Source organism: Mobula hypostoma, chromosome 25 (genome assembly GCF_963921235.1).
Source record: "Mobula hypostoma chromosome 25, sMobHyp1.1, whole genome shotgun sequence".
NCBI lineage: Eukaryota > Metazoa > Chordata > Chondrichthyes > Myliobatiformes > Myliobatidae > Mobula > Mobula hypostoma.
In genome coordinates this window covers 26,740,680-26,768,614 of record NC_086121.1, presented here as the reverse complement: position 1 = coordinate 26,768,614, position 27,935 = coordinate 26,740,680, and the positions used below count along the sequence as shown (strand labels likewise).

At 44.5% G+C, this 27,935-nt stretch overlaps 1 protein-coding gene across 3 annotated transcripts in view; it reads left to right on the top strand.

The window, feature by feature from the left end:
* LOC134337820 (kazrin-like) overlaps positions 1–27,935 on the top strand; it is a 719,044-nt gene that overhangs the window by 354,194 nt on the left and 336,915 nt on the right. For all 3 annotated transcript variants that reach the window (XM_063033089.1, XM_063033088.1, XM_063033091.1), the window contains one exon: positions 8,454–8,498. In XM_063033089.1, coding sequence (XP_062889159.1) covers positions 8,454–8,498 — 45 coding nt within the window. The remainder of the gene's footprint in view (positions 1–8,453; positions 8,499–27,935) is intronic.

Genomic DNA, 27,935 nt, shown 5'->3' with positions numbered 1-27,935 from the left:
TCCCTGAAGTCAGGGAAGGCTGTAAGTGCTTTGCAGCTGATAAGGTAGGATCGTTACCAAGAGAAATATAGGAACCAGGTTGGACACAGCATGCTCCCGCAATGAGTAAAGTGACAGTGGCCAAGTGATCTGCCTTCAAGAGGGAATCAATTGATGGATTCCACTGATTACTGGTGCACAGATGCTGGCCTGGCCTGGCCTGTATAGTCTCGGTATACAGTAGATCCTGTGCTGCGCTCTAACCAGATCAATTAAAAGGAGCCATTGTCTGTTTCATACTGTACAATTCTGGTAGCTTGGTGAAACAAACCAACCTTCTCACTGAGGCATGAGAAGACTGTCTTGCCCACCCACTCCCTGCTGCCCCTACAATATAAATTGGTTAGAAACTGAAGATCCAGCTAAAGGCTATATCTAATGGGGAAAGTACAGGACCTGCTGACACGAAGGTGAGTTCTGCTGACAGTACTGGCAGAGCCACATATTTCAATTAATTAATAGTTTAAAGAGAGCAGTAATTAACGTATCTCACTGGAATACTGTATTTTGCTCATCCCGTCTATCATTTGACCTAACTAGTTTATTACCTTGCTTCAGATGACCGGAATGGTTTTTATTAACAGCAGCGGCACACGCGGAGGGTCCTTGCCATGCTGTAAATTCTGCCCTTATTTATGAGATCATGTGGAGCACCAGGTGTGGTTGAAGGAGAAGCTGATGACGCTGAACTGTAAAGAAACCTTCCTGCAGATATGGGAAATTTATAATGGCCACCCTTCATCCAGAAGTTGTTGTCAGTTTAGTGCTTGTCAGGAGAAGGAAAGCAGTCCTGTAACGAGTTTTAAAAGCTGGGCCCTCTCGATTCATCTCATTGTTTCAAATGGTCCCATTTAATATCAGAGAATGTATGCAACCTAAAATTCCTACTCTTCACAGACATCCACAAATCGGGAAAGAAAACCCAAGAAATGAATGACAGAGACATCGGAACCCCCAAAGCCCCCTCCCCCTCCCACGCACAAGCAGCACCAGAAGCATCGACCCTCCCCCTCCCCGACTTGCAGCAGCAAAAACACACCCCCACCCAAGAGCATGCAAGCAAAAGCACCCCACCACCCTCCAGCATGCAAGAAAAAGCACCCGCCCACCCACCAGCATGCAAGCAAAAACCCCTAAAGAGACCTCGATGTAGTGTTCATCATAAGCTACAGTCTATAACCCAACACTTTGGTATCTCAGACAGGCTCTCTCTCACTAGCGATAGATAGAGAGAGAGATTGTTCCTGCAACAACAAGAGTTTAGTTATGATTCTAATCCACTACTTCCATCTTAACATCGAGAGAGGATTGACTATCTCATTTGTATTACAAAATGGCTGTCATTTGCCCCACCCCTCCACCATTGTTATACTCATTACCATCCTGATACTTTAATGTTAAATCTGATCCCATTATGACAGTGATGCATGCTGAGAGGAGCAACCCATTTACATTTATCTGTCTTTGCACCTTCTCCCACTCTGACTGGAAAAATTCAAACTTAACCCACAATGTCTCCAACTCAGCTGAGCATTTACTCTGGTACATGAATGACAGATAAATCTGAATCTGAATTAAGTTTAATATCACCAGCATATGTCATGAAATTTGTTGTCTTTACGGCAGCAGTACAATACAATGCATAATAATAGAAAAACGCAATTAATTACAGTAAGTGTGTGTGTGTATATACAGTATATATCTATATCTATATATATATATAATATGTATTATATATAGTTAAATAAGTATTGCAAAAATAGAAATAAAAAAATTATGGAGGGTAGTGTTCATGGGTTCAATGTCCATTCAGGAATCAGACGGCAGAGGGGAAGAAGCTGTTCCTGAATCGCTGAGTGTCTGACTTCAGGCTCCTGTACCACCTCCCTGATGGTAGCAATCAGAACAAGGCACGACCTGGGTGATGGGGGTCCTTAATGATGGACACCGCATTTTTGAGGCATCGCTCCTTGAAGATGTCCTGGACACTACGGAGGCTAGTGCCCGTGATGGAGCAGACTAAGTTTGCAACTTGCTGCGGCTTATTTTGATCTTGTGCAGTAACCTTCCCCCACCCCATACCAGATGATGGTGTAACCAGTTAGAATGCTCTCCACGATGCATCTGTAGAAACTTACGAGTGCCTTTGATGATGTACCAAATCTCCACAAACTTGTAATGAAGTATACTGTAGCCGCTGTCTTGAGAGGCGATTGAACTGTGGATGTCCTGTAACGTCCACCTTCGACATCTGCATATGTGATGGTTCTGTGGAAAGGAACACAGGTTCCAGAAATTGTCAAACATTGTTGCTATTATGCCCGCTGAGCAACCTCAGCTTCCATATTGCAGCAAGTTTTGTACTTCAAGGTAGGAATGATCACTGGGCTTGGGAGAAGATGCTTTCAGCACCTCCAGATACGCAAAGGGGTGGGTGTAATAAGGCGCAAGCCATGCGTAGAGTAAGTGTACTGTACAGCCTATTAGCCACAAAGCAATCAAGAACAGTGGACAGTCATCATCTGAGGAAGTGGCTCAGCCAGAAAAGTCAACTGTTTATTCTCCTCCGTGGATGCTGCCTTGCGGAGTTCCTCCAACCCTCTGTGTGTAGGTGAGGTAAATTCTGACCCTGATTCCTTGCCCAGGTGAGTTAGTGGTCTTCAGAAAAGATGTGGCTGCCACTTCAGAATTGAAATCAGAGCTGGAAACTGAACATTGTCCATATACGCTCCAACACCCCCTCCCCCACCGCAGCTCACTAACCTAGCTCACACAAGTCAAAAATGTAGATTTCTACAGAAAGAGGGTTACTGTTGTCTAGCAATACACACAAAATGCTGTAGGAACTCAGCAGGTCAGGCAGCATCAATGCAAATAAAAAAGCACAGTTGACGTTTCGGGCTGAAACCCTTCGGCAGGACCGAAACGTCTATTGTACTTTTTCATTTGCATTGATGCTGCCTGGCCTGCGGAGTTCCTACAGTATTTTGTGTGCGTCGCTCGGATTTCCAGCAATGGCAGGCTTTCTCTTGTTTGTGCTCTTGTGCCCTATCCCTTTGCTGTGTCTTTCAGTAGCTCCTATCCCCTCTCTGACGTGGGAGAATCCAATGAGCAGTGTAATCACTAGCACTGTTCCCGATCACTTTGTGGCTCATCGGGCTGTGTATTTACTCCATGCCTGGCTTGCAATTTATCCACGCCCTTCCCTTCCCCACCCCGCCCCACTGATCTGAGAGTGCTAGATCAACCCCAGTGATCATTCATTCCCTTTTTGAAGCACAAAACTTGCTGAGCAGAAATGAACAAGGATATCCTACTAAACATTTGAATTGACCTGGAGGCTAGGGGTGAGTATCTGCCAAGACATGGGCTTGACTTGATGGCAGTCTGCCACATCGCTGACAGCCTGCTTAATAGCTGGAAGGAAGAGCAGCAGTAAAAAATGATAGCCTTCTTCTGACCATGTCTGACTAATTTCTGGCTATTACCGACAAAATGTACTATTCAAGGGCACATATATTATTGAGTAGATGTGGAAAAAATCAGCAGGATACTAATAATCGCTAAACTAGAGCACAGAACAGCTCTCAGACAGACAGCTGCTAGCTTAGTGTCTGGCTGAGCCCCAGATAACAGCATAAGGCAGAATGGCACCCTCATAGTACAAAACCCGGGGTCCATTTTAGTAAATCAAAGAGAAATGGGTGTTCCCTGAGACAGAAGTAACACTACCCAAAAATTAAAAATTGTTTACAATTTGAATTGACTCTTTTCCCTCTATGTGCCTTTTGCAGGCTGAAGTTTTTATTTATTTATTTAGAAATACATTGTTGAACAGGCCCTTCCAGCCCAACAAACTGCACTAACCAGCAACCCAGTTATTTAACCCTAGCCCAGTCACGGGACAATTTACAATTGCCTACCAACTTACTAACCTATACGTCTTTGAATTGTGGGAGAAAACCAGTGTGCCCGGACGAAGCCCACACAGTCATGGGGAGAACGTACAAACTCCTTTCAGACGGCGCCAGAATTGAACTCTGAACTCTGCTCTGAGCTTTAATGACGTCGTGATGGCCGCCCATGGTGTCCTAAAGTCATTATATTACTGTTAGCGTGTGCACGACAATCTCCATGTTGTAGTTGTGATTGAATGGTTGGTGGTTCTGTAAAATGGTACCGGGGGGGGGGGGTGTTAATCGTCCACTTAAGTGGGGCAGGTTCCAGTTCAGTGAGTCACTCTTAAGATGGGCATCACTCTGCTGTACCTTGCTCCTTTCTGTCATCTGGCACTCGTTGCTGTATTTATTGTTGTATCTGTTATCTTTAATCTTTTTGTTCATGAGCTTCATGCAAGCAAGGAATTTCATTGCACCCTGGTGTATGTAATAATCTAATCTGATCAGGACATCTGACAGTACAGTACTCTCTTGGTACCGCATTTGAAAGCCAGCGTACATTTAATATTCTTGTCTCTGGAGTGGCCTCTGAAACCCTTGTGACTCCTTGTGTCTTGGAACACGTGTAAGCCGTTGTCCAGATAGCTGGAGACAAGTGCAGAAGCTACTCAGCTACCTCCCTTCTTTCTCTCACCCACTGCCAAGTTTCATCCAGCTCTCCACCAGAATCAAAAACCGAATCTTAAAACTGTGCTCCTTTCCCCACAGGCCCATGGCAGCCAATGCGGACAATGCAGGATAAACTCTTCAGGTTACTTGTGGCTGGTTGCCAAGGCAATTTTCCCCGTTGCCACCTGAGTTTCAATAAGTTCTGGGAGTTTCTGATTCTGACTGGCTTCGGTACTGCAAATCTGAGGCAGTTTAGTCCTCACAGGAATTTTTGTACACATTCTTCCGTCGGCTGTAGCCTTATCAGTGGTTGGCTTGTGAAGTGCCATGTTGTGGCTGATGTCTACACTTGGTAAATTGTGTATTGAAGCCACCAGTTTATGGTAGACTATGTTTTCACTCTCTTTAGTAATTGTAATGGGAACTCCATTCCGCCAGTTTGTTGGAGGCCAGTGAAAGGCAGACACTGCCCAAGTAATTCATGTGTCCTGAAATGTGGTGTTACCAATGTGCTAAGTCCTACAACACGCATTCATTTAATCATTGGCTGAGAACAAGGAAGATCACTGCAACCTTATGGAACAGCACTCAGTGGTGCTGGGCTGAACAGGAGCGAGGGGGTGGGGAGCTCCTCGCTGACCTTGCTCGGTAGAAGCTGGCAGAACTTGAATTTCTGTGCTCCTGATAATTGAGAGATGTTTTCGTGTATGAATTGGATTTGGCAGAGGAGTGGTGTGGGTGGTAGTGCAGTTCATTATTACCCTAGCTATGTGCTCCCAAACTGGTCAGAGGGTGAGTGTTCCTGTGAGAAGGATCCTGAACATGTGGGTTCTTTGACTCCTGAGCAAGATCATTTGATGTAACGTGTGTGTTTTGTGTCATGTTCCGATGAGAGCCCTACAAGGCTCAAGAGGATGCCTAGAGCCAGCTGACCCTCATAGTACGGACTTCCGAATGAGAGGGCAGGATAGGATGGGTGATACACACCTCAGCCTTTTCCCTTCTGGTTCTGTAACCCACCCTGGGGACAGATTTAAAGACCTGTCACGTGTACATTGAAACATACGGTAGAGTGAAAGGTGTCGCTTGCGTCAGATCAGATCAGCAAGGATTGTGATGCACACGTGTCAACTGCTGCTGGTGCTAACGTACTATGTCTTTGGAACGTGGAGGGAAACCGGAGGAAACGCACACAGTCACAGGGAGAACAAACAAACTCCTTACAGGTAGTGGGGGTAATTGAACTCTGGCGGTGTATTAGTATTTTGCTAACCCACTGCTGACCTGGTGTACCACCCACATTGTCATCGTGACTGAAATTTTCACTTTTGCCTTCATTTGGTGTCACTGCCAGAAGGTTTGTGGGGTGGTGGGAGACTCATCAACTTGTAAACTGCGCTGTAGGAGGACAGCTTCTAGCTTGCGGCTCCTTTGACATGGTCAGGGCAAATCAATACACCGCAGACGCTGGTGGGAGAGGTAGAGCTTTGGTTTCTGTTGATTGTAGAGACATAAAGAGAGAGATAGTACAGGTGCAGGCCCTGCAGCCCACTGAGTCTAGACCAATCATCAATCATCCATCTATAATTGTAAGAGATCCCCCCCAGGTAGCATCTGCAAAATGAACCACAGTTACCTGTCCACAGACAACACCCTCCAAAGCAATGAACTCCATGGCCAGGAAACTTGAGGGCTGTGGGGACATTGGACCACCACTGTCTTTTCTCCACTGTCTCACACAATCTTGTTTTGGAAATGTATTGAATGGCCTTCGTTAATGGGTCTAAATCCTGGATCTGCTACCTCTGTAGCATCTTCAGAACGATCTCAGCAATTGAAGAAGGTGGTTCGCCCCCCCCCCACCTTCTCAAGGGCAGATAGGGGTGAGGAATAAATGCTGGCTTTGCTGGTAGATGACCACATCCTGTAATATAAATGCATTGGTGTTGTGAGGAGCTACCATTGATCTTTTTGCCACAGCAGTGAATCCTCGCCAGAGTTCGCTGACAGGACCGACGGAGAGCACGGTGTGAGTCAGTCTGCAAGTTGTAATATTCATTGGAACCTCAGACCCAACAAGGTAGCCGTGATTCAAGGGTGAAAAGCGTCTCATCTCTCAAATGCTTTGTCTCAGGACAGCTTAGGGGAGTCACTGTACAGCATCGGCACATGGCCACAAAGCTGCAGCTTTTCAAAAATACCTGAGGCGTATCTTGGAAACCACAGCTTGTAGAATTGTGCAGTGCAGCCCAGTTTATTGAAGCGAGATACTTATTGAATTGGGAAATTTTTGAACCATGAAATGCATTTCATTGGAACATATCATTTATCAATTCTGCATATAACTTTCTTTGTAAGAAAAGTAATTTCTTTAAAATGAACTGCAGTACCTTGGAGCCCATGATGTGCTGGGGAGAGAGTGATTTACAGAGCCTGCGATTGTGGAGCTCAGAAGGCAGATATCAGCTTGTCAGTTCATGTGAGATCTAGTTTGCTACTTGATTATCTGGCCTTGTCTGAAAGGGAAGCCTTCATATCTCCCCCCTTTTCTTCCCCTGTCTCACCAGTTTCTTTCCATCCCAGTACAGCAGAAGTTGCACACACTCTTGTCTCTCTGGCAGGGCTCATGGGTAGGATTGCAAACCGTCTTTGTTCCTTCCTCCTCTTTCTAATTCAGCATGTTGAAGCCCGTTTGCAATATCCCAAGTTCAATTCTGATATAAAACTGCTAATCCTTCACATATCTGTTGAAGTGAACCTGTCAGCCTCTGGTCCTCTGTACAAGAGTATAACATCTCTACTTTCTATTGTTGTACTTCAATCTTCTGACATTGATTAACTGAATATGGACTCTTCAATTTTTGTGTTTTCACTCGTTCTTTCTTGTTGCTGTTTGACCATGTGTTATTTTACACTGGGGGATTTGATGTTCTTGTTGATATTTGTGCGGGGATGGGATTGATTTTTTTTTTCTTTGAACGAGTTCAATGGTTTTCTTTGCTTCATGGCTGTCTGAGGAGAAGTTGAATCACAGGGTTGTATACTGCATACATACTTTAATAAATGTGTTTTGAATGAGGCATGGAATTGCCCTGACCAAATAAGAAATTAAAATAAGTTTATGATTGCAAATAGTGAAAGCAAATGTTTGTGTTCTCTCTCTGCACAGTGTTGTTAGATTTGGAGAGCTTTATGGATTGAGACCAGAGGCAGAATCCACTGAAGCAATTGGCTACATACTGTGGAATAATGTCTTGGGAGAAGAAGCATTGGGAAATGACAGTGAGGGGAGTAGGATAATTGGGGAGCTGTGGCAAGGGATGACCATGGCACCCTGATCTCGGTTTCTTCAGCCAGTGGAGACGTGCATTCTCGGCACTTGGGTTTGTGGAATATCCCAAAAGGAAACTCGGCAACCACTTAGGATGTAGTTATCTCCACCTTCCACAGAAGGGGCTGGTGTGAAGTACCACTTGCAAAATTCCTCCCACTCTTCCCTCCCCCCACACACACACAACCAAAGAACTTTAATCCCAGTTAAGATCCGTTGACAACAAATGCAGCAATTCCAGAGCAAGATGCGCAGACAAAGAACAGTGCCTGAGACTGTCTTTACAGTTGCCCCAGAGTCTTTGTTCTGGGGTTGTGAGCAGCCTAATACTATCATATATTACTGAACGTGGGGTATCTTCTGTAAATGGTCAGCGGCTTGTACAGTATGTGTGTCTGCTCTGCACTTCAGCCTTCACAACTCAGAATGAAACCCAGTGCTGTTGTTCATTTCCGCGCAGGCTTTGTATTTTGCGTGCAACGTTGTTAACGGGTTTGTGTTTTTTTTTGTTGCAGACGACTGTGACGTGAGATCTGATGAGCTCCAGCATCATGTGACAGGTACGTTCAGTTTTTTGCCTGCGAGTTTCCTGGTGTAAAGCAGGTTGTACTGGTTGGTTCTGCTTTGTATCTAACTCCCTGTAGTGAGGGCTGCGTCCGGTGATTTATCTTATTCCCTCCTGGATTTGCCTGTGCACCTGTAACTTCATTACGTGCCTCTCTTTGAGAATCTTTTACATCATAGGAGGTAACATACGCAGGATAAGCACTGTGATGTACTGCTTCTCTTGTTGCTGTGAATATGAACAAGATCACAAGACAAAGGAGCAGAACTAGACCATTCAGCCCATCGAGTCTGCTCCACCACTCCACCATGAGCTAAACTATTCTCCCATCTAGTTCCAATTTCCGGCTTTTTCCCCATATCCCTTGATACCCTGAATAATTAGATACCTATCAATCTCCTCCTTAAACACCCTCAATGATTGGGCCTCCACAGCTGTGTGTGGCAACAAATTCCATAAATCCACGACCCTCTGGCTAAAAAAATTTCTCCTCATCTCTGTTTTAAATGGGTACCCTCTAATTCTAAGACTGTGGCCTCTTGTCCCGGACTCACCCACCAAGGGAAACAGCCTCTCCACATCCACTCTGCCCAACTCTTTCAACATTCGAAATGTTTCGAACAACTTTCCTTCTGCTTTCTGTCAGCTGAAGTCCTGTCCTCTGAAGTGTAAGTCTTGGCCAGTTGTAACTCCCTAAACTCTTCCCGCTTTCATCCACCACCATTTCTCTTGCACCATTTTTTTGAAATCGACATCTTATATTCCTTGCACCATTGGGGACCACTCATCCCATCGGATTTAACCAAGTTGGCTCCCAGAGCAATCCCACCTGTCCCACTTCCTTTGTGTCCCTGCAACCTAGAAATCATCCAGAAATATGCCGTTGTCATGACGAGAAGGAGATGGTACCAGAGGTCAGGATCAAACCCTGTCAGGCAGCAGCAGACTCTTTTGTGCACCACCCCTTTGTTGAGAGGAGCCATGACTCCTTTGCATTACGAGCAGGTGGCATCCTACTGTGGGAGCAGACGGGTACCTCCTTGCGAAGGCCATCTGGCTCATTTAATATCTCTTGCTCGAATCCGGATTTTCAAAGAGTCTACACTGGAATAGCTGTGACAGGCAAGCTGCGGATCACAAGGCAGACCTCCAGTAGGCCTCTCTCCTCCATGTTATTGTATTTACTTGAGGAGCTTCCAGTCAGACCTGTAATCGCACTCTCTGCTTTCTGCTCTGCTGCCTTGCATTCATTGTAAGCTGGCAGTTATAATGGAATATCCAAACCTTCTTTTCATGTCCAAAGCCTGGTGCAGGTATCAACTCTCAAAGAACCTGATAGCTCCCTGACAACAGGGAGCGTCAAACTAAACCGACACGGACACTGTTTTGTGCTTGCTGTTCCTGAGCCACAGATCTCTTGTCTCAAAAGTTCTTGTAAGTTTTTCAGGGAGACGGAGTAGTGGCTTTTCATTGCTGTCCAGTTCTTGATTCCTGCCTGTTCCTTCCGGGCATCCAGATGCTCCTATTTCTCGCTACCCTGACCAGTTTCAAAGCTGGGTGGATCCACTGATCCAGTGAGGCAGGTGGAGGGAAGTCCTCTGGCTCATGGGGTCAGTTGTTCCCCAGTTATATTACTGACTCTCCCCTCCACCTCTACCACCCGATTCCCAGCTAAATTAATGTAGCACTCCTTTCAGGTTTTGGATTTCAGTACAGTGAAATGAGAAAGGGCAAATTGATGTTCATCCAGTTAAAGAATCTTCAATGAATAGTGATCATAATATTATAAATATTTTACGAGAGCTGAAAATGATTTAGTTTAATCGGAATCATGTTAAATTCAAATAAAATAAATGACAAGGGTTGGAGGTATAAGTGGGATATGCGAGTTTGAGTACAGTGCAAGAAAAGCCTGTAAGCGAGTGACTGCTAGCATTAGGCGGCACTGTAGCATAATGGTTAGCACAACGCTTTACAGTGCTGGTGATCTGGGTTCAATTCCTGTCGTTGCCTGTAAGGAGTTTGTACGTCTTCCGGGTGGCTTCAGTTTCCTTCCACGGTCCAAAGACCTACCGGTCGGTAGATTAATTAATCATTGCTAATTGTCCCGTGGTTAGGCTGGGATTAAAAGTTGGGGGAATGCTGGGCGGCATGGCTTGAAGAAATCTCAATAAATAAATAAATGGATTGACGCAAAGTGTACAAGCCAAATATATTGCATTTCGAATGAAATTTATTCTCAAAGTACGTGTGTATATGTCGTCATACACGACCTCGAGATCCATTTTGTTGCAGGAATTCACAGTAGAACAGAGAATAGAGTCAAATCAATGGAAAAACTGCACACAGACTGACAAACAACCAATGAGCAAAGGACAGCAAACTGTGCAAATAAAGTAAATAATACTGCGAATGTGGTTTGTAGAGTTCTTGTGAGTGTAGGTTGTGGAATCAGTTCAGAGTGCTGTGCAGGCTTAGTCTCCAACTGCATACAAGCAAAGAGGTATTAAGGGAATTGAGAAATACAGGATTAGTGCAGGAGAGGGATGCTGAGGTAAAGCCGTGGTCGTACTGAATAATGGAGCCAGCAGAAGTGGCCTTGTGGTCTATTCCTGTTTTCCTTCTTGTATCTGTCATTTGGTGTCTCAAGATTTTTAGGAAAAAGTTGTGAATAAACAATTAATGAGGGATAATTGAGAAGAATAATAATGAGTTATTGTGATGGGAGATTTAAATTTCCTAAATATCGATTGGCATCTCCCTAGAGCAAGGGGTTTAGATGGGGTGGTGTTTGTTAGGTGTGTTCAGGAAGGTTTCTTGACACAGTATGTAGATAAGCCTACAAGAGGGGAGGCTGTACTTGATTTGGTATTGGGAAATGAACCTGGTCAGGTGTCAGATCTCTAAGTGGGAGTGCATTTTGGAGATAGTGATCATAATTCCATTTCCTTTACAATAGATTTGGAGAGAGATAGGAACAGACAAGTTAGAAAAGCATTTAATTGGAGTAAGGGGAATTATGAGGCTCTCAGGCAGGAAATTGGAAGCTTAAGTTGGAAACAGATGTCCTCAAGGAAAAGTACGGAAAAAATGTGGCAAATGTTCAGGGAATATTTGTGTGGAGTTCTGCATAGGTACGTTCCAATGAGACAGGGAAGTTGTGGTAGGGTACAGGAACTGTGGTGTACAAAGGCTGTAATAAATCTAGTCAAGAAGAAAAGAAAAGCTTCCAAAGGTTTCAGAGAGCTAGATAATGTTAGAGATGTAGAACATTATAAAACTAACTAGAAGAAGCTGAAGAAGGAAATTAGAAGAGCCAGAAGGGGCCATGAGAAGGCCTTGGCAAGCAGGATTAAAGAAAACCCCAAGGCATTCTACAAGTATGTGAAGAGGTAGAGGATAAGACGTGAAAGAATAGGACCTATCAAATGTGACAGTGGGAAAGTGTGTATGGAACCAGAGGAAATAGCAGAGGTAGTTAATGAATACTTTACTTCTGTATTCACTATGGAAAAGGATCTTGGCGATTGTAGTGATGACTTGCAGCAGACTAAAAAGCTTGAGCATGTAGATATTAAGAAAGAGGATGTGGTGGAGCTTTTGGAAATTATCAAGTTGGATAAGTCGCCAGGACTGGATGAGATGTACCCCAGGCTACTGTGGGAGGTGAGGGAGGAGATTGCTGAGCCTCTGGCGATGATCTTTGCATCATCAATGGGGATGGGAGAGGTTCCAGAGGATTGGAGGGTTGCGGATGTTGTTCCTTTATTCAAGAAAGGGAGTAGAGATAGCCCAGGGAATTACAGACCAGTGAGTCTTACTTCAGTGGTTGGTAAGTCGATGGAGAAGATCCTGAGAGGCAGGATTTATGAACATTTGGAGAGGTATAATATAAATAGGAATAGTCAGCATGGCTTTATCAACGGCAGGTCGTGCCTTACGAGCTTGATTGAATTTTTTGAGGATGTGACTAAACACATTGATGAAGGAAGAGTAGTAGATGTAGTGTATATGGATTTCAGCAAGGCATTTGATAAGGTACCCCATGCAAGGCTTATTGAGAAAGTAAGGAGGCATGGGATCCAAGGGCACATTGCTTTGTGAATCCAGAACTGGCTTGCCCACAGAAGGCAAAGAGTGGTTATAGACAGGTCATATTTTGCATGGAGGTCGGTCATCAGTGGTGTGCCTCAGGGATCTGTACTGGGACCCTTACTCTTCATGATTTTATAAATGACCTGGATGAGGAAGTGGAGGGATGGGTTAGTAAGTTTGCTAATGACACAAAGGTTGGAGGTTTTGTGGATAGTGTAGAGGGCTGTCAGAGGTTACAGCGGGACATTGATAGGATGCAAAACTGGGCTGAGAAGTGGCAGATGGAGTTCAACCCAGATAAGTGTGAGGTGGTTCATTTTGGTAGGTCAAATATGATGGCAGAATGTAGCATTAATGGTAAGACTCTTGGCAGTGTGGAGGATCAGAGGGATCTTGGGGTCCGAGTCCATAGGACGCTCAAAGCAGCTGTGCAGGTTGACTCTGTGATTAAGAAGTTGTACAGTGTATTGGTCTTCATCAATCGTGGAATTGAATTTAGGAGCTGAGAGGTAATGTTGCAGCTTTATAGGACCCTGGTCAGACCCCACTTGGAGTACTGTGCTCAGTTTTTTTTAAATTATGAGAACACTCAGTCCTGTTTTATTGTCATTTAGAAATGCATACATGCATTAAGAAATGATACAATGTTTCTCTGGCATGATATCACAGAAAACAAAACAGACCAAAGACTAACACTGACAAAACCACATAGTTATAACATATAGTTACAGCAGTGCAAAGCAATACAGTAATTTGATGAAGAACAGTCCATAGGTACAGTAAAGAAAATAGTCACAAAGTCCCGAGTTGATCGAGTCCCGAGTCCCCAATAGCGGCGGCAAAAGGGAGAAACTCCCTGCCATAAACCTCCAGGCACCGTCAACTTGCCGATACCTTGGAAGCAGCCGACCACAGCCGACACTGAGTCCATCCGTCCGAAAACTCCGAGCTTCCGACCAGCCTCTCGATACAGCCTCCCGAGCGCCATCCTCTGCCGAGCGCCTTCAGCCTCTCCCCGGCCGCTGAAACATGCAAAGCCGAGGATTTCGAGACCTTCAGCTCCAGAGATTCCGGTTACCACACAGTAGCAGCGGTAGCAAAGCAGACATTTCAGAAGTTTTGCAGATGTTCCGCTATGCACTCACGTCTGTCTCCCATCAAATCAGGATTGTGCACGGTCCCCTACTTGACAGATAACAGATATTCATCACCGGAGAGGCTGCGCGCGCTGTTGTTGCGCTGCCATCTTCTCCCGAGTTCTGATAGGAAGGATGTGGAAGCCATAGAAAGGGTGCAGAGGAGATTAACAAGGATGTTGCCTGGATTGGGGAGCATGCCTTATAAGAATAGGTTGAGTGAACGCGGCCTTTTCTCCTTGGAGCAATGGAGGGTGAGAGGTGACCTGATAGAGGTGTATAAGATGATGAGAGGCATTGATCGTGTGGATAGTCAGAGGCTTTTTCCCAGGGCTGAAATAGTTGCCACAAGAGGACACAGGTTTAAGGTGCTGGGGAGTAGGTACAGAGATGTCAGGGGTAAGTTTTTTATGTGGAGAGTGGTGAGTGTGTGGAATGGGCTGCCAGCAACGGTGGTGGAGGCGGATACGATAGGGTCTTTTAAGAGACTTTTGGAGAGGTACATGGAGCTTAGAAAAATAGAGGGCTATAGGTAAGCCTAGTAATTTCTAAGGTAGGGACATGTTCGGCACAACTTTGTGGGCGGAAGGGCCTGTCTTGTGCTGTATGTAAGAATGTCTTGGTGATGGCATCATTCCTCAATGATGGGTCTTTTAACAGGAGAGCAGGAACAGCTGTAAAGACTAGGCGAACAGCAACAAGCTCTGATCAGAGTATCTGTGTCAGTATGTAATGTGTTTGATGTCCTTTCATTGCGGTGGCTGATGTGTGGTTTGATGGTTGTGGCTTGTATATTACTGCCAGAGTGTGCGGTAGAAATTGATTTCCCCAATTTCCCCTGTGCCTTTCACCAAGTCCAGATTCTTTCATTTTCTCAGGACGTTGTGTTAAAGCTGTCATCAATGTAACACGATTAAACTGAGGGCCAGCCTATTCTTGAGGCTCAGTGCTTGAAGCAATTGGACTTTAAGCACCTAGCCTAAGGGTCTGTCTTTCTCTCCATTAACAACTCTTTCAAATGTTCACTTCTTCATGTTGCTTTAATATTCCTGTTCACTCTCTAAGCAATTCTGTGATCTCGTTGTCATTCTTGTCACTGTCTCTTGGCCTCTCCGCTTCCTGCCCCTTTCTCACTTACTCCACTCCTCCCCGTCCATCCTCTCTATTCTGTTGTCCACTTCCTCTCTCTTTCTGCTTCTCCCTTTCTCTCACCCTCATTCTTTCTCTCTCACACTCTCGTGCTCTTTCTCTTTTTTTCTCTGGAACCCCCCCTCTGTCTCTTGCACTTCCTCGCACTTGCTCCACCTCGTTCTCTCTCCTCTTCTCCAATGTCCCTCATGTTTCCATTTACTTTTCTGCTGCTTTTCCAGTGTCCTGCCTCTTCTGCTCACTGCCCCACCCCCATTCATCATTCCATCTGCGCCCACGGACCTCGCACTCCCCTCCCCCAGTGCCCCTCTGTTTGCTGTAGCTCCCCATTCAGGAGACAATGAGCAGCTGTCACATAAACCGGCCAGTGACAAGCAGCGCTCCCGCTGTGTGTGTTTGAGCTTCTCTGGGACGAGAGAGGTTGCAGCTGCAGCAGAAGAACTTCCTGCACAAAGAAGTCAGTCAGATGCTTGGACTGTGGCGGCCCTAAATTCCTGGTTGGTTGCATGACGCGCCCGTACCTGATCTTGGGGATTAGGCCAAATGCTAATCTCACTTTCCCAGATAGACTGGACAGGCAGGGTGTCCGGACCGGAGGCAAGGGTCGGGCTGATCTTGTGTCGAGGCCGTGAGACTACCTGGGCTTCATGTCTGCTCACTTCATGGAGATTTGCCTCGCTAATATGATGAACTGAGACAGGGGCTTTAGGCTGCTCTGGGAGTTGGGATCTAAGGACTCAGTTTGGTTCGGAATGCTGTTGCTCACTTCTGTGTGCATGGTTTGTGTTTTTATTCCTCTTTCTCTACACATTGGAGGTTGCTCTTTATTTTTTTCATTGGGCTTCTTCAGGTTTCTTGCTCTTTCAAGGTTGTATAGTTTACACATTCTTTGATATGAAATATACAGACACATACATCAGGCAGCAAATGGCACGTCCTGATCAAAGCTATCTGAAGGAACCTAAAATGGTCTCTGAAACCACCAGTAACCCCTAACGTCTTTTGGGTAATGTGTTGATGTGCCTCCAAATTATATCAAAGTCTCAGCTTCCTTTGGTTCACGCTGGGTTACCTCTGCTTAGTTTGCACCACAGAATGTGTGTTACAACTGAGGTCAGTAAAGGCAAATTTAAAAAGCCAGCTTGGCTTCTCGCTAGGAGTGGTGTCCAGGAACAATCCTCTAGGATTCCCACTGCCTTCCTTCCCAACAAGAACAGTGCATGATTGGTAGACAGAGCCAATGGCTGGTGCTTGTCACACGAGGAATGCCTACCTGAGCTAGAAGATGGCCAGCACCTGTGATAATGTACTGCGTCAGATCAAAGTTGTTTAAAGTATGCTGTGTCATGGGTATCTGGTGCGCTGATTACCCAGAGGTTATTTATTTGGATTCTGTGTCCTGGTGGTCTGATTTGATGCAAAAATGCCCTGGAGAAGCTTAATCTTTGTGCAGCTTAATCTCCGTCACATGCAGGCAAGAACGTCTCCATGTTCCCGGCACTCCTGTTACGGGCACGTTTGTGTGTCAGGACAGAATGGATGTCTGCTTCAGCCAAATGATGGATACTTTGATGTTTCCCAGTGGAGTCTCAATATGTCATGTTGACTGTCTTGCTGCTGGGGCCACAGACGGGCTTTCACAGTTCTGTGCAAATGATGCCTAAATGCTGAGAATTCAGAACAAAACTGTCAAAGGGTGCAAAGAGAGCCAGCCTGAGTATGCAGAGAGAAATGTAAATGCAAAGAATTCGCCTCTTGCCAGAATTACAATGTGCACTGTGACAAAAAGGAATTGTAATATCTCTCATTCGTAAGAAAGGAACCTGTGAATGAAAGCTCAAAGATGTACTGGCTAGGCTAATTGGTCATTGTAAATTGTGCCAGGATTAGATCAGGGTTAATCAGGTTTGTCAGGGGTCGCTGGGGTGGCGTGGCTCAAAGGGCAAGAAGAGTCTACTCCATGTTGTATTGCTAAATACATAATTCCACGGAAGACAATTCCATGTGCCTCACCCACCAGTCCTGCGCCCAACTCATCGCTTCATTCTGACCTTGGCTCATTTAGTACATGCAAATGTTTTGCGGATGATGGAGTAATTTTTGTTGCAACAACCAGTTTTCTCAGCAAGTTCCCGTAAGCAACAGTGCACTAACGTTTCAGGGACTTTGGTTAAAATGACTCAACGGGATCACTTGTTACAACAAAGAGGACAGGCGAGACTTCAGTCTAATTCTATATTGACAAGGTGCCTCCTCTAGTAGTCTAGCACTTGCTCAAACACTCACCAGGGAGTTCAGATTGTTAGCTTGCAGCTCCTGCTGGCAAGTCCATTGGTGTAGGTAGAAGAGAAGATGGTAAATTAGTTAATTGTTTCTATGTGTGTTAAGGTACAAAGAAAAAATCGTTTCATCCATACAGATCAGTGTATCATATCAGTGCATTGAGGTAGTACAAAGGGAAACAATAGCAGAATGCAGAATAAATAGTGTTTCAGAGGAAGTACAATGCAGACAATAATGTGCAAGGCCATATTGAAGTAGATTGTGAGGTCAAGAGTCTCTCTTATCCAACCAGGTTCAATAGCTGTATGAGGCACTCTGTCTTCCCTAGACTTACACAGCTGAAGAAACCAATCTCCGGCCCCGCCAAACGTGTAAGATTGAGACACGAGCTCAGCCCAAAACCCCCTGTTTGTGTGAACCCTGTGTAATTCGCTACCTTGTTACAAAGTAATGCCACGAACAGTACACCACATACAATTTAAAGATTTAGCTTTATAATTCTTAATTTGACTAAAGGGTTAGTAAAGAAAGAACAAAAAAAAGGGCCATTTTAATGAAACAGTCTAATGTGCACAAGTTGGAGCTCAGGGTTTCCCCATCTCCAATCCTCCATTGATCAGCCCGGGCTTCGTTGAATCACGGCCCCGCTCCAGGTCGAATCGTACGGCCTCTTCTCTCCTGCGTTTTCTCTCTTCATCTCTCTCCGACAAAAGCCCACACCCAACCTTAGCGTCCCTCACCAGAGAAACCTCCCCTTAATCCAACCAGCCTAATTGGATGGCACACAATTCTCCTACCTACTGTCTTCAACAGTAACGCAAACATTAGTGGGAAGCAAGAATCTTGCACAGAACAGCATGACAGTGAAAAATATGAACCCCAGTCCATTACACTTATAACAGCAGGGCAGAGTCTGCCCACGAAACCGGTTGTATGTGCTTTCAGAGTTTTGCGTCTTCAGCCTGATTGGTAGAAGGGAGAGTGTGTGTGGAGGGTGGAGCCTTTGATAATGCTGGCTGCTTTCTGTAATGTGCTGAGTTTTGTCTACAATTCTCTGAAGTTTCTGGTGGAGCAGTTGATATACCAAGATGTGATGGCCTCCAGATATGATTTCTTCTATGTCGCAAAAATAAAAAAAAATAGATGAGGATCAAAGAGGACATATTCCTTTAGCCTCCTGAGGAAGTAGTGCCATTTGGTGAGCATCTAGCCCATGGCATCGTGGACCCTGTCAAGTTAGGTCAGTTTAAGGAGAACAGTGGAAGATGCCACTACAAAAGAGTGGAACGAAGGTGCAGAAGAGGCTTGGAAGAAGGACTGTTCTGACACACAGTGCTAGAAGAAATTGCAAAATTGGAGGATGGAAAAAGACATGCTGTTCCTATTTGACTTATTGTGTGTTGTAAAGCCAATAGAAGCCAAATGGAAGCTTGTTTCTAAAGAAACCAGTTAAATTGGATGAGGGTAGAACTTGGGTTAGTGTGGCAAGGGTTAGAGTGATTGAACCTGATACAGGCACAGCTGAGGATTAGCAGCAGACTAGAACCAGGCATTAGTCGAATATGTTGGGCAATAGATGAATCAAATTGTGGTGTGCTTTGTGTGGATTTTCTAAAGATTATTTGATAAACAAATTTGCACTTTAGAACACCCTGACATCCCCAGATCAGGAAAGGTGCTGCAAAAGTGAATGTTTTTGTTCTTTCACACCGTGCATTGTCAGAAGACTGACATTGATGGCAGGTGGTATTAAACAGAATGTTGGCAAATGGAAGCAGATCACAATATCATGGGTTTGAGGAGTGGGGGAGATTCTCACGATGGGATGGTGTTCAGTGGGAATTGCTGCAGTTTTTATTCAGAGCTGTATGGGATAGAAACATCCCTCTGGATCATAACTCTCTACCAATCCCAGATGCCTGCATTGATTTCATGTCCATGTAATGCCCTGGTTCACATCTTTATTGTTGTGCTGTAGGTATTTCATTTAGCCGCTCTGTAAGAGCTGCTGTTCTGCTTTCAGCCTGCTTGGGTTATTGTTGAAGTTGAGGGATGATGAGGAATGTGTACCATCCGATTAGGATGGTGGAACTGGGTGGAGGCGTTTGGTGAGGGACAATAAGGCTGGTCTTGGGTCTTTGGTTCAGTGGGAGATGAAGAGAGAAGACGCTGGGGACAGCTGGTCATAGGATACGACCTGGTGGGAGACCTGTTTGTTTGAGATGGATTGCGAGCGACGTTCGGAAGGTGGTGTGGGCATTCGCGCAGATTGAGGGCCCAGCACGTGAATGACAGAGAAGGTCCAGATGAGCTCCAGCTTGTGCACATTTGACTGTTAAATTATAATAGGCCCTTTTTGTTTACTGTTCTTTTCTTTGCTAACCCTTTAGCTAAGTAAGATTCATAAATAATAATTCCTTTAGTTGTATGCAGTGTGCTGTCTGTTATTTCTTGGCACTGAGTTGTAACAGGGTAGCAAATTACACAGCATCCACACAAACCGGGGTCTGGTGTGGGAGAGCCATCTCAATCTCACGGGTTAGGCGGGATCGGAGTGTTTATTCCCCAGACTTGCGCAGCCAAGGAAACCAGCGGGGTTTCTCCATTTAGACCTTGCTCATTCAAGTACCTATCAAGATCCCTCTTGAATGTTGTTACTGCCTCCACCGCCGCCTCCTGTGGTAGCTTATTCCAAATACTTAATATGCGTCATGTAGGGAAAAATACCCTCCGATCCTCTTTAAATCTCCTCCCTCCCACCATAAACATATGAACTTATCCCCTCTATTTCCAACGGACTGTGGCTATGACCCGATTATATGCCCCTCATGATTTTATGTATCTCTGTCACAGGGATTTCCAACATTTTTTTAATGCCATGGACCCCTACCATTAACTAAAGGGTCCATGGACCCAGGGATGTCACCACGCGGCTTCCTTCGCTTCAAGGAAAACAGATATTACCTATTAGCCTCTCTTGATAACTCAAACCCGCCAATCCAGGCGATATTTCTGCACCCTCTTTAGCTTAGCCACATTCTATTACAGCGTGGTGACCAGAACAGCCCCTGGAGTCATTGCTTGAAATCCCTCTCTCCTTGGTCATCTACATCGGTGCTTTCCCCTGAGTTTGCTTATACCTGACCAGTGTCTCCAAAGCCGTGGAAGGGTTAACAGCAAAATTTGGCGACGCGGAGAAGCAATCGATAGGTGATGTGTAGGTAGTGTCTTCGTTCTATTCCAGAGAGGAACCAATAAATCAGCCCATTGATTCTGCACTCCTCTTGACTGCTGGGCTGTGTGAGTACGTTAGTGATTCTCATGAGTTGCTGCTGAAATGTCAGATCCTAATTATTTCTCAGGCTGGTGAATGGTGTAATGATTTATACCTACAGTACGTTTTGATTAATTTCAAAACATTCGAGTGACTTCCTAGTTCCAGCAGGAGGTGTTTATCTAATTACCTGTACATACTAATAAATAGACCCACTGAAAAGCTGGTGCTACTCTTTCTGCGGAGGATGGTGGCCTCAGAATTCCGCCACAGGCTGCTTTTTCTTTCAGTGGTAAGCAACTGAAAGTGCTGGTTGGAAGAAAATTGCAGCCATTACTGGACTGTTGCACAAGTCTGGATATGGGGCTATGATCTTCCACACGTACGTACTGCCCGTTACGCCGCTGGCGTTTCGGGCAGAAATGAAGGTCCTCCACCTCTGGCGGTGTTCATCGTGTCAGAAACTCCGTCTCAGTTTTCACTGCCGTCAGTTATGCAAGTCCTGGGTGGAGACTCAGGAATATCATCGCACTCAGACGTAGAAGGAGTCTTCATTGCTGTTTTCATAACAATTTTATTTTACCAGTCAGGGTTGTTGGCTCTGAGCTTGGATTCAAAGTGTCTAATCTTAGGTGGGCTAAAGTTAGAACACCTAATCTGGGAAAATCAACCAACACCAACCAGTTTAAAACAAAACTGGCCAATGGGGAATGACACATGAACTGAGTCATCACACAATCTGTAGGTACACCAGCAATTGTAGGGAGAAGCTAGTGTGAGAGTTGGTTGTAAATAGTCTAAATAATCTTCATCAATACTGTCTATTGGGAAGGTATTAAGTCAGTGTCCGTTCCTTGCAATGTTAATTCTAGGCTCATGGATTGAGGAGTGCTGAGAAAATTTCATCCTTATCAACACACAGAAAATGCTGGAGGAACTCAGCAGGTCAGGCAGCGTCTATGGAGAGGAATAGAGAGCCAACGTTTCAGGCCAAGACCCTTCACCGGGACTGGAAAGGAAAGGGGAAGAAGCCAGGTTAAGAAGGTGGGGGGGAGTACAAGCTAAAGGTGACGAGAGTCGGAGAGCAGCAGAGATCATGGAGGGGTAGTATCTACAGAATCTCTTGTGTTTATGATTTGCTGCTCCAATGTGGAGTCTCTTGGAGCTATGCCCACCCTGAAAAATCTTCTCTTCAATGGGAACCCTCTCTCACTCCTCCTCCTCCTCCTCTGTGACCTCTGCTACTCTCTGACCTTTGCACCTTCTAGCTTGCACTCCTGCCCACCCCCCCCCCACCCCCACCTTCTTATTCTGGCTTCTTCCCCAAAATGTCAACTCTTTATTCCTCTCCATAGATGCTGCCTGACCTGCTGAGTTCCTCCAGCATTTTTTGTGTGTGTTGCTCTGGATTTCCAGCATCTGCAGAACCTATTCTGTTTTCCATTCTCACTGCAGGGCAAGTTTAACGTTAGTAAAACAAAGTCAATTTCTCTGTATGCTTCTCACCGGTAGGAAGTTAGAGCAGGAGGAACGACAGACTGAGGCAGAGGAGTGCTTGGCATGATTGGTGTTGAAGAGGTTCTCCTTGTTCAGGCTATCCATCTCAGCACAAGTTGGAAATAATGTGTAGCTGCAGGAAAACTGTTCTTCAAATTGCATTTGGGTTAAATCAGCCCTTAAATCTGTTTTCTGGGAAGAGATTAGGAGCTCCTGAAACTGGAGGCTTCTCATTGGCACCAGGCTCACTGATGAATGAGGAAGCTGACATTCACAGACGTCTGAGCATTAGCAACTTCATTGTGAGGGGTGATAACCGATCACCACCAAACGCAGCAGCTGCCCAGGGACACTCTCTGGTGGTATGAATGCTTAGAAACTCACGCACCTTCGAAAGACCAGTTGGTCTTCGGAAGACACAGAAGCTCTTTTGTGTCCTGTGGTGCGCACACTATCACATTGTATCGCAGATAATGCACAATAATCACCGAAATCCATGTACGTCTGGACTATTATTTGGATTTGCACCTGCACAGGTCACAGCTAACCACTTTATGATATTCTAAAGGTATTGTTTGTTTATAGGAGACAATTCATTGTAATAGGGCATGTTGAAAGAGTTGGCTGGTAAGGAATGTAGAGTCTTGAGAATCATAAATAGGGGCAGGGAGGTCACATTGAACCTTGGCTGAGGGATCATATCAGTTCTGAGTACTGCACTTTAGAAAGGGTGTAAAAGTCACATTGAGGAGTTCTATCAGATGGAAAATAAATTATAAGTTTTGACTGTGGAAGCAGTGTTTGTTTTCCTCGGAGCACACAAAGAAGGAACAGGAGTCAGCCTTCTGCCTCATCGAGCCTGCTCTGTCATTCTGATCTGGCAGTGGATTCAGCTTCACTCGCTTGTCTTTTCCACATAACCCTCAATTCCCCTATTATGTAAGAATCTATCCAATTGTGTCTTAAATATCTATCTTTAATGAGGTAACCGCTAGTGCTTCCTTGTGCAGTGAATTCCACAGATTTACTACTCTGGGAAAAAGCCATTTCTCCTCATCTCCATCCTAAATCCTGAAATTTGAGACTATAACCCATAGTCCAACCTTTATTCTCACATTCCTCAACATGGTCAACCTTCTTTAAACTATTTCTAATACAAATACATTCCTCCATAAATAAGGAAGCCAAAACCGTACACGGTACTCTGCGAGAGTGAACTTAATAGTGGAATATGAGATACAAGAAAGGGTTAATAGGGTGAATCAGTTCTGAAGACTGAGATGATTTGAGGACCAGAATGCAGAATTTTATAGAAAGGGGGTTGCGAGGATAATCAATTTAATGCAGTGTAGTTATGGATTGGAATTCACTGAATGTAGGAATGGTGGAAGTCAAGTCAGTCAAGACTTTTATAGAATTGCAGAATTTTGACAGTGCCGAAGAAGGTCATACAGCCCACGAAGTGCATTTAGGGTTCTGGTACAGTAAGGTTTCAATCCTGTTTCCTTATTCCTTCCCAATTTTTCTACAAATGATTTCCTCTGAATTGCCTATCTAGTTCCTTTTTGAAGGGAATGGGACTGATACGATTCATTTGTTTCGAGATGGGACAGATTGGATGGGCCAAATAGCCTCTTTCTGTGCCTTTTTTTTGTAGCATTTGGCCATGGTGATGGATACCATTTGCGCCTGAAGAAAGGTCCTCTAGTTCCTGCAGGCATTAACTGCTTTGGTGTACCAGGTGCCTTTGCACCTCTCCCAGGTTGCTTTGCATCATGTCACATGGATTGCTCTGTGGGTCTTAGCGCATCACAACCCTGCACTTGGCTGCGTTGGATGTTGTCTAACAGGCAACTCCTCCTTAATCCAGGGACGGTGTAGCGTCCCAAGGTGACAACAGGCTGAGCACCAGTCAGGGTCCGACTGAGACTGCTGTTGGAACACGTTGTTCGGTCCCAAGCTGAGCACTGCACTCACTCACCTGTCCAGACAGTGAGGCAGACGGCACTGGAATCTGACACGCAAGAGCTTCCTTCAGCTTAAAGTGCAGCCAGTCACATCTGCACCAGACAGCAGTAGTGAATGGAGAGGTCACTGGAGAAGTATAAATGAGACGTGCAACAATGTCGTCAAGCATGGATCTGTAGTGTGGCCATAATTACTAAGTCATTCCAAGTGTGCCATTAAAACTGCAATCAATAGCTTATTCATTTATAATACAGTGCTTATGAAATGCAGCATAATAAGTGAGTGATTAATAACATAATTAAAACTGATGAAGGCACTTGCTCAGAGAGGAATGGTCTGGGGTCTTATTATTTGGGATTGTTGGTATTTAATGAATGGTTTGCCTCTGATAGTTACAGCTCAGCCACGCTCAGTGTGTCGTCCTAATCCTAGAATTTCACCCACAACAATCAGCAGGCCTGCTATAAGCTGCAGAGTGACAGGCTAGTGGGCGAGATGCAGATTTAATCAACTCCATAGACATCTTAATTGCTCTTTCACTGCTGGGTGGCCTGTGGAATTTAATCTCTGCAATATCTTGCTCTGTCTGCACCACTTGGGGTTGTCTTCTGCATTATTTTATAGACGGGCTTTAATATTCAATGTTGTACCGGTTATCTTAAACAATTTGGTTTTGCTCTCCAAATTTATGTTCACTTCACCAACCATAGGTTTCTATGGTAACATAATGGGTACATAATAGGATGGATCTATTTGGGCCACATGTGTTACCCTCCTAACCTTGTTTGGTGTTATGGGTGAAGATCTTAATTAAACCTAGGCAGCCAGGGTATTGGAATTGGTGGAAGGGAAAGGGCAACCATTTGTGTGTAGCTGTGGTCAGAATTGCACCTGGTCCTTGTTCACTGCTAACCAGCAAGCTGGCATGTGAGCTGGCTTGTATTGTGGAATGTAGAAGAGAGCCCATTAGAGAATGGAGGATTTGTGAATGTTGGGGATCCATTTCATGATGCCTTGGTCTGAGCCTGCGCAGTTTCTAAGCCATTAGATTCCTGCAGTTGGTTACAGCTGCGTAACGCACTTAATTACAGTGTAAGAAATGAACCCGGTTTTGTACTGCCTCCATGGAGCAACAGGTCCCAGTGCTGATTATAAATATGCACTGTAGACTAGGCCAGATTATTACAACCACCTGAACCAAGCTATGATTAACAAGTAACTAAATACTTTGCTGTGACCTCCAGAGACCTGATTGGTGAAGTGGAGCCATATTTCCAGTTCACCTCTGTTCCAGTCTCATGACTTTTTGCTCCCAATAGTCAACACCAGGGGCTATTGGGTATTCCTTGCACTCACCACCACACATTGAGGTATAATTTGTTTTCGGAGAGTCAGCAGCTGTAACTTCTTACGTACCATATTTCTTCTACTACAAGAAATTATTTAGAGTTAGATTTGGGTTGTGTGGTGTGTTTGGAGTCTGAATGACTAATAAATAATTCCCTTTCCCTTCCCCATTCGGGCTATGCCCTTTACACCCTTGGGGTCATGGCCTCTGTAGAGTGTTGCGCTTCGTGTTCATGAGATTATACGAAATGACCTCATCGAAACATGGTGTATTTTGACTAATTTCCTGGAGCCAGGCGTAAATGACAGCTGTATTCATGTAACACAACTTGTATTTCTTTTGACACACCAAAGCAATCCAAAGTGTTTCAGATGAACACAGTCAAACAAAATTTGAGCTGTGTTGGGAAATGTTAGAGCTGGTGGTCAGGATCCTGGTCACAGAGGGGAAAAAAATGTAACTAGCATTTTGAAGAAGCGAGATAAAGGGACAAGAAGTTCCAAGGCTTGAAGAGCTTTGATTGATTACTGTTATCAGGCCAGTACGTAAGTGTTCTGGGCCACACTCAGTCAATATGCGTGGAATAATTTGAGAAATATAATAACGTTCTCTTGAAATTTTAGTCTTTCATTAAAAATTTCTATGGTATTACTGAAAAGGAACCCAGATCCTTGAAGTAGAGAAGACCTAGCTTGGTATAAGAGGAAAGAATAACTATATTAGCGGGCACTGCTGCTTCGCAGACCGAGAGACCTGGGTGTATTGTACTGTCCGTGTGGAGTTCGCATGTTCTCTCTGAGCCTGCTTGGATTTCCTCTGTTTCATTCACTATCCCAAAGACATGCAGACTGGGCAATTTACAGCAGTCTATTACCCTCCCAAAGTGTCTAGTTGAGTAGTAGAATCCAGAGGGAGTTGATGCAAATGTGTAAGAAGGGGATTGCTGTAGCTTTAGTGTTATTGGGTCGTTCATAGTGCAGATTTGACGGGCTGAAAGGCCTGTTTCTATGTTGCATTTCTCCATGATTCTACGGCTAAATTACAGAGTAATTCCCGCCCTTGAGCTTTTTTTTGGAAAGATGAGGCATTGCAGGAACAAAAGGGACACTGAAAGAAGGCAGGAGTTCCATAATTCTGGGAAAACAATGATCTTAAGTCGATGATGTGAGCAGTTCTTGTTTCAAAGCAGCAAGAGAGAAAACTTCGTCTAGTCCTGACAAAGGGTCTCGGCCTGAAACGTCGACTGTACCTCTTCCTAGAGATGCTGCCTGGCCTGCTGCGTTCACCAGCAACTTTGATGTGTGTTGCCAGAGAGAAAACGCAGCTGAATTGCTAATTGCTATTCCAGTCCTGCGTGTTGAAACCCTGGTGAAGTGAGAGTTTTTATATCAACTCTATCTCATCATAGATGTTCTGCTCAAATGTTGGAAGAACAAGTGGATTAATTCCTGATTGTAGAGCAGCTGATTCTTTACTTCATGGGACCCATGTCGTGATGTCACTTTCAGTGTGCTAATCGTCAAGCTTACCTAAATTGATTCAATTACTTCAGGGAATTTCTCTGTAGCTGTTTTTGAAATCTTTGTTTAACATGAACTGAAGCACTGCAATATCACTGAATTAAACAGATTTAGAGAAAATTATCTGAAAGCAGGCTGTTCAACCCATCAAGTCCATGCTGACTATCACTCATGTACACTAGCCCCATTTTACTCTCCATCATGAACTCCTCCCAGATTTTACCTCTCACCTATATCCTAGGGGGTAATTAATTTATCACCTGTATATCTTTGGGATGTGGAAAGAAACCACACACAATCACAGAGAGAATATGCAAACTCCACACAAACAGCTCCAGAGGTCGGATTTCAGCCTGGGTCCCTGCAACTGCAACACAGCAGGTTTACCAGCTGTGTACCATTGCACTTCCACTTCCTGCTTTAAAAAAAGGCTCCTTATTATATATAGCCTTCCATTGTAAGATATAATTTGTGAGCCATTTGCTACGTTGTCAAAACAGCATAATATATCTGTGGGTGGAATCCAGTCTCCTGTAGAAAGGAAGCACTTACAATAGAAAGAATAGGATTTATTGATAGCATATCTTTGAGACTGGTGAACAGAAAAAAGACCTCAAAGCAATTGAAAACAAAATGGGAAGGAAAAGAAAGTGAGTGAAAAATAAAGGCCAGCAAGATCAGTAAAAGCAAGGAACATGAGGAACGTAGAAGTTGCAGGAAGTGGCCATTTGTCCATCAAAGCCCTGATTTGTCAGCCAGTGAGAATTATTCGCAAATCATCTATTATCTCTTGGCGTGTTTGACTGAAGCAAAATCCTTGGGTGCTGGAAATTATCGTCAGGCGAAGGAGCACTTGTTGAAAGAGCAGCAGAGTTAACCTTTCATTACAACTGAATTCAAATGAACTGTTTTTATTCCTGTTGTGTATTTAATATTTCAGTAATATTATAAATATTTTTGATTAAGCAATCTTTGTTTACACAGTTCACTGTGGGTTGTATGTAATAAGTACATGAATGGCATATGTCATTATGCTACCATGTTATATGTGTACGTCTCACTAAAGAGGAAACTACATACACAGGAAACTACATATCCCTGTGTTTTTCTTTTGGTTGGTTTCTGGAGTTACAAAACATTACAGTGGCAATGAGCAAATTTA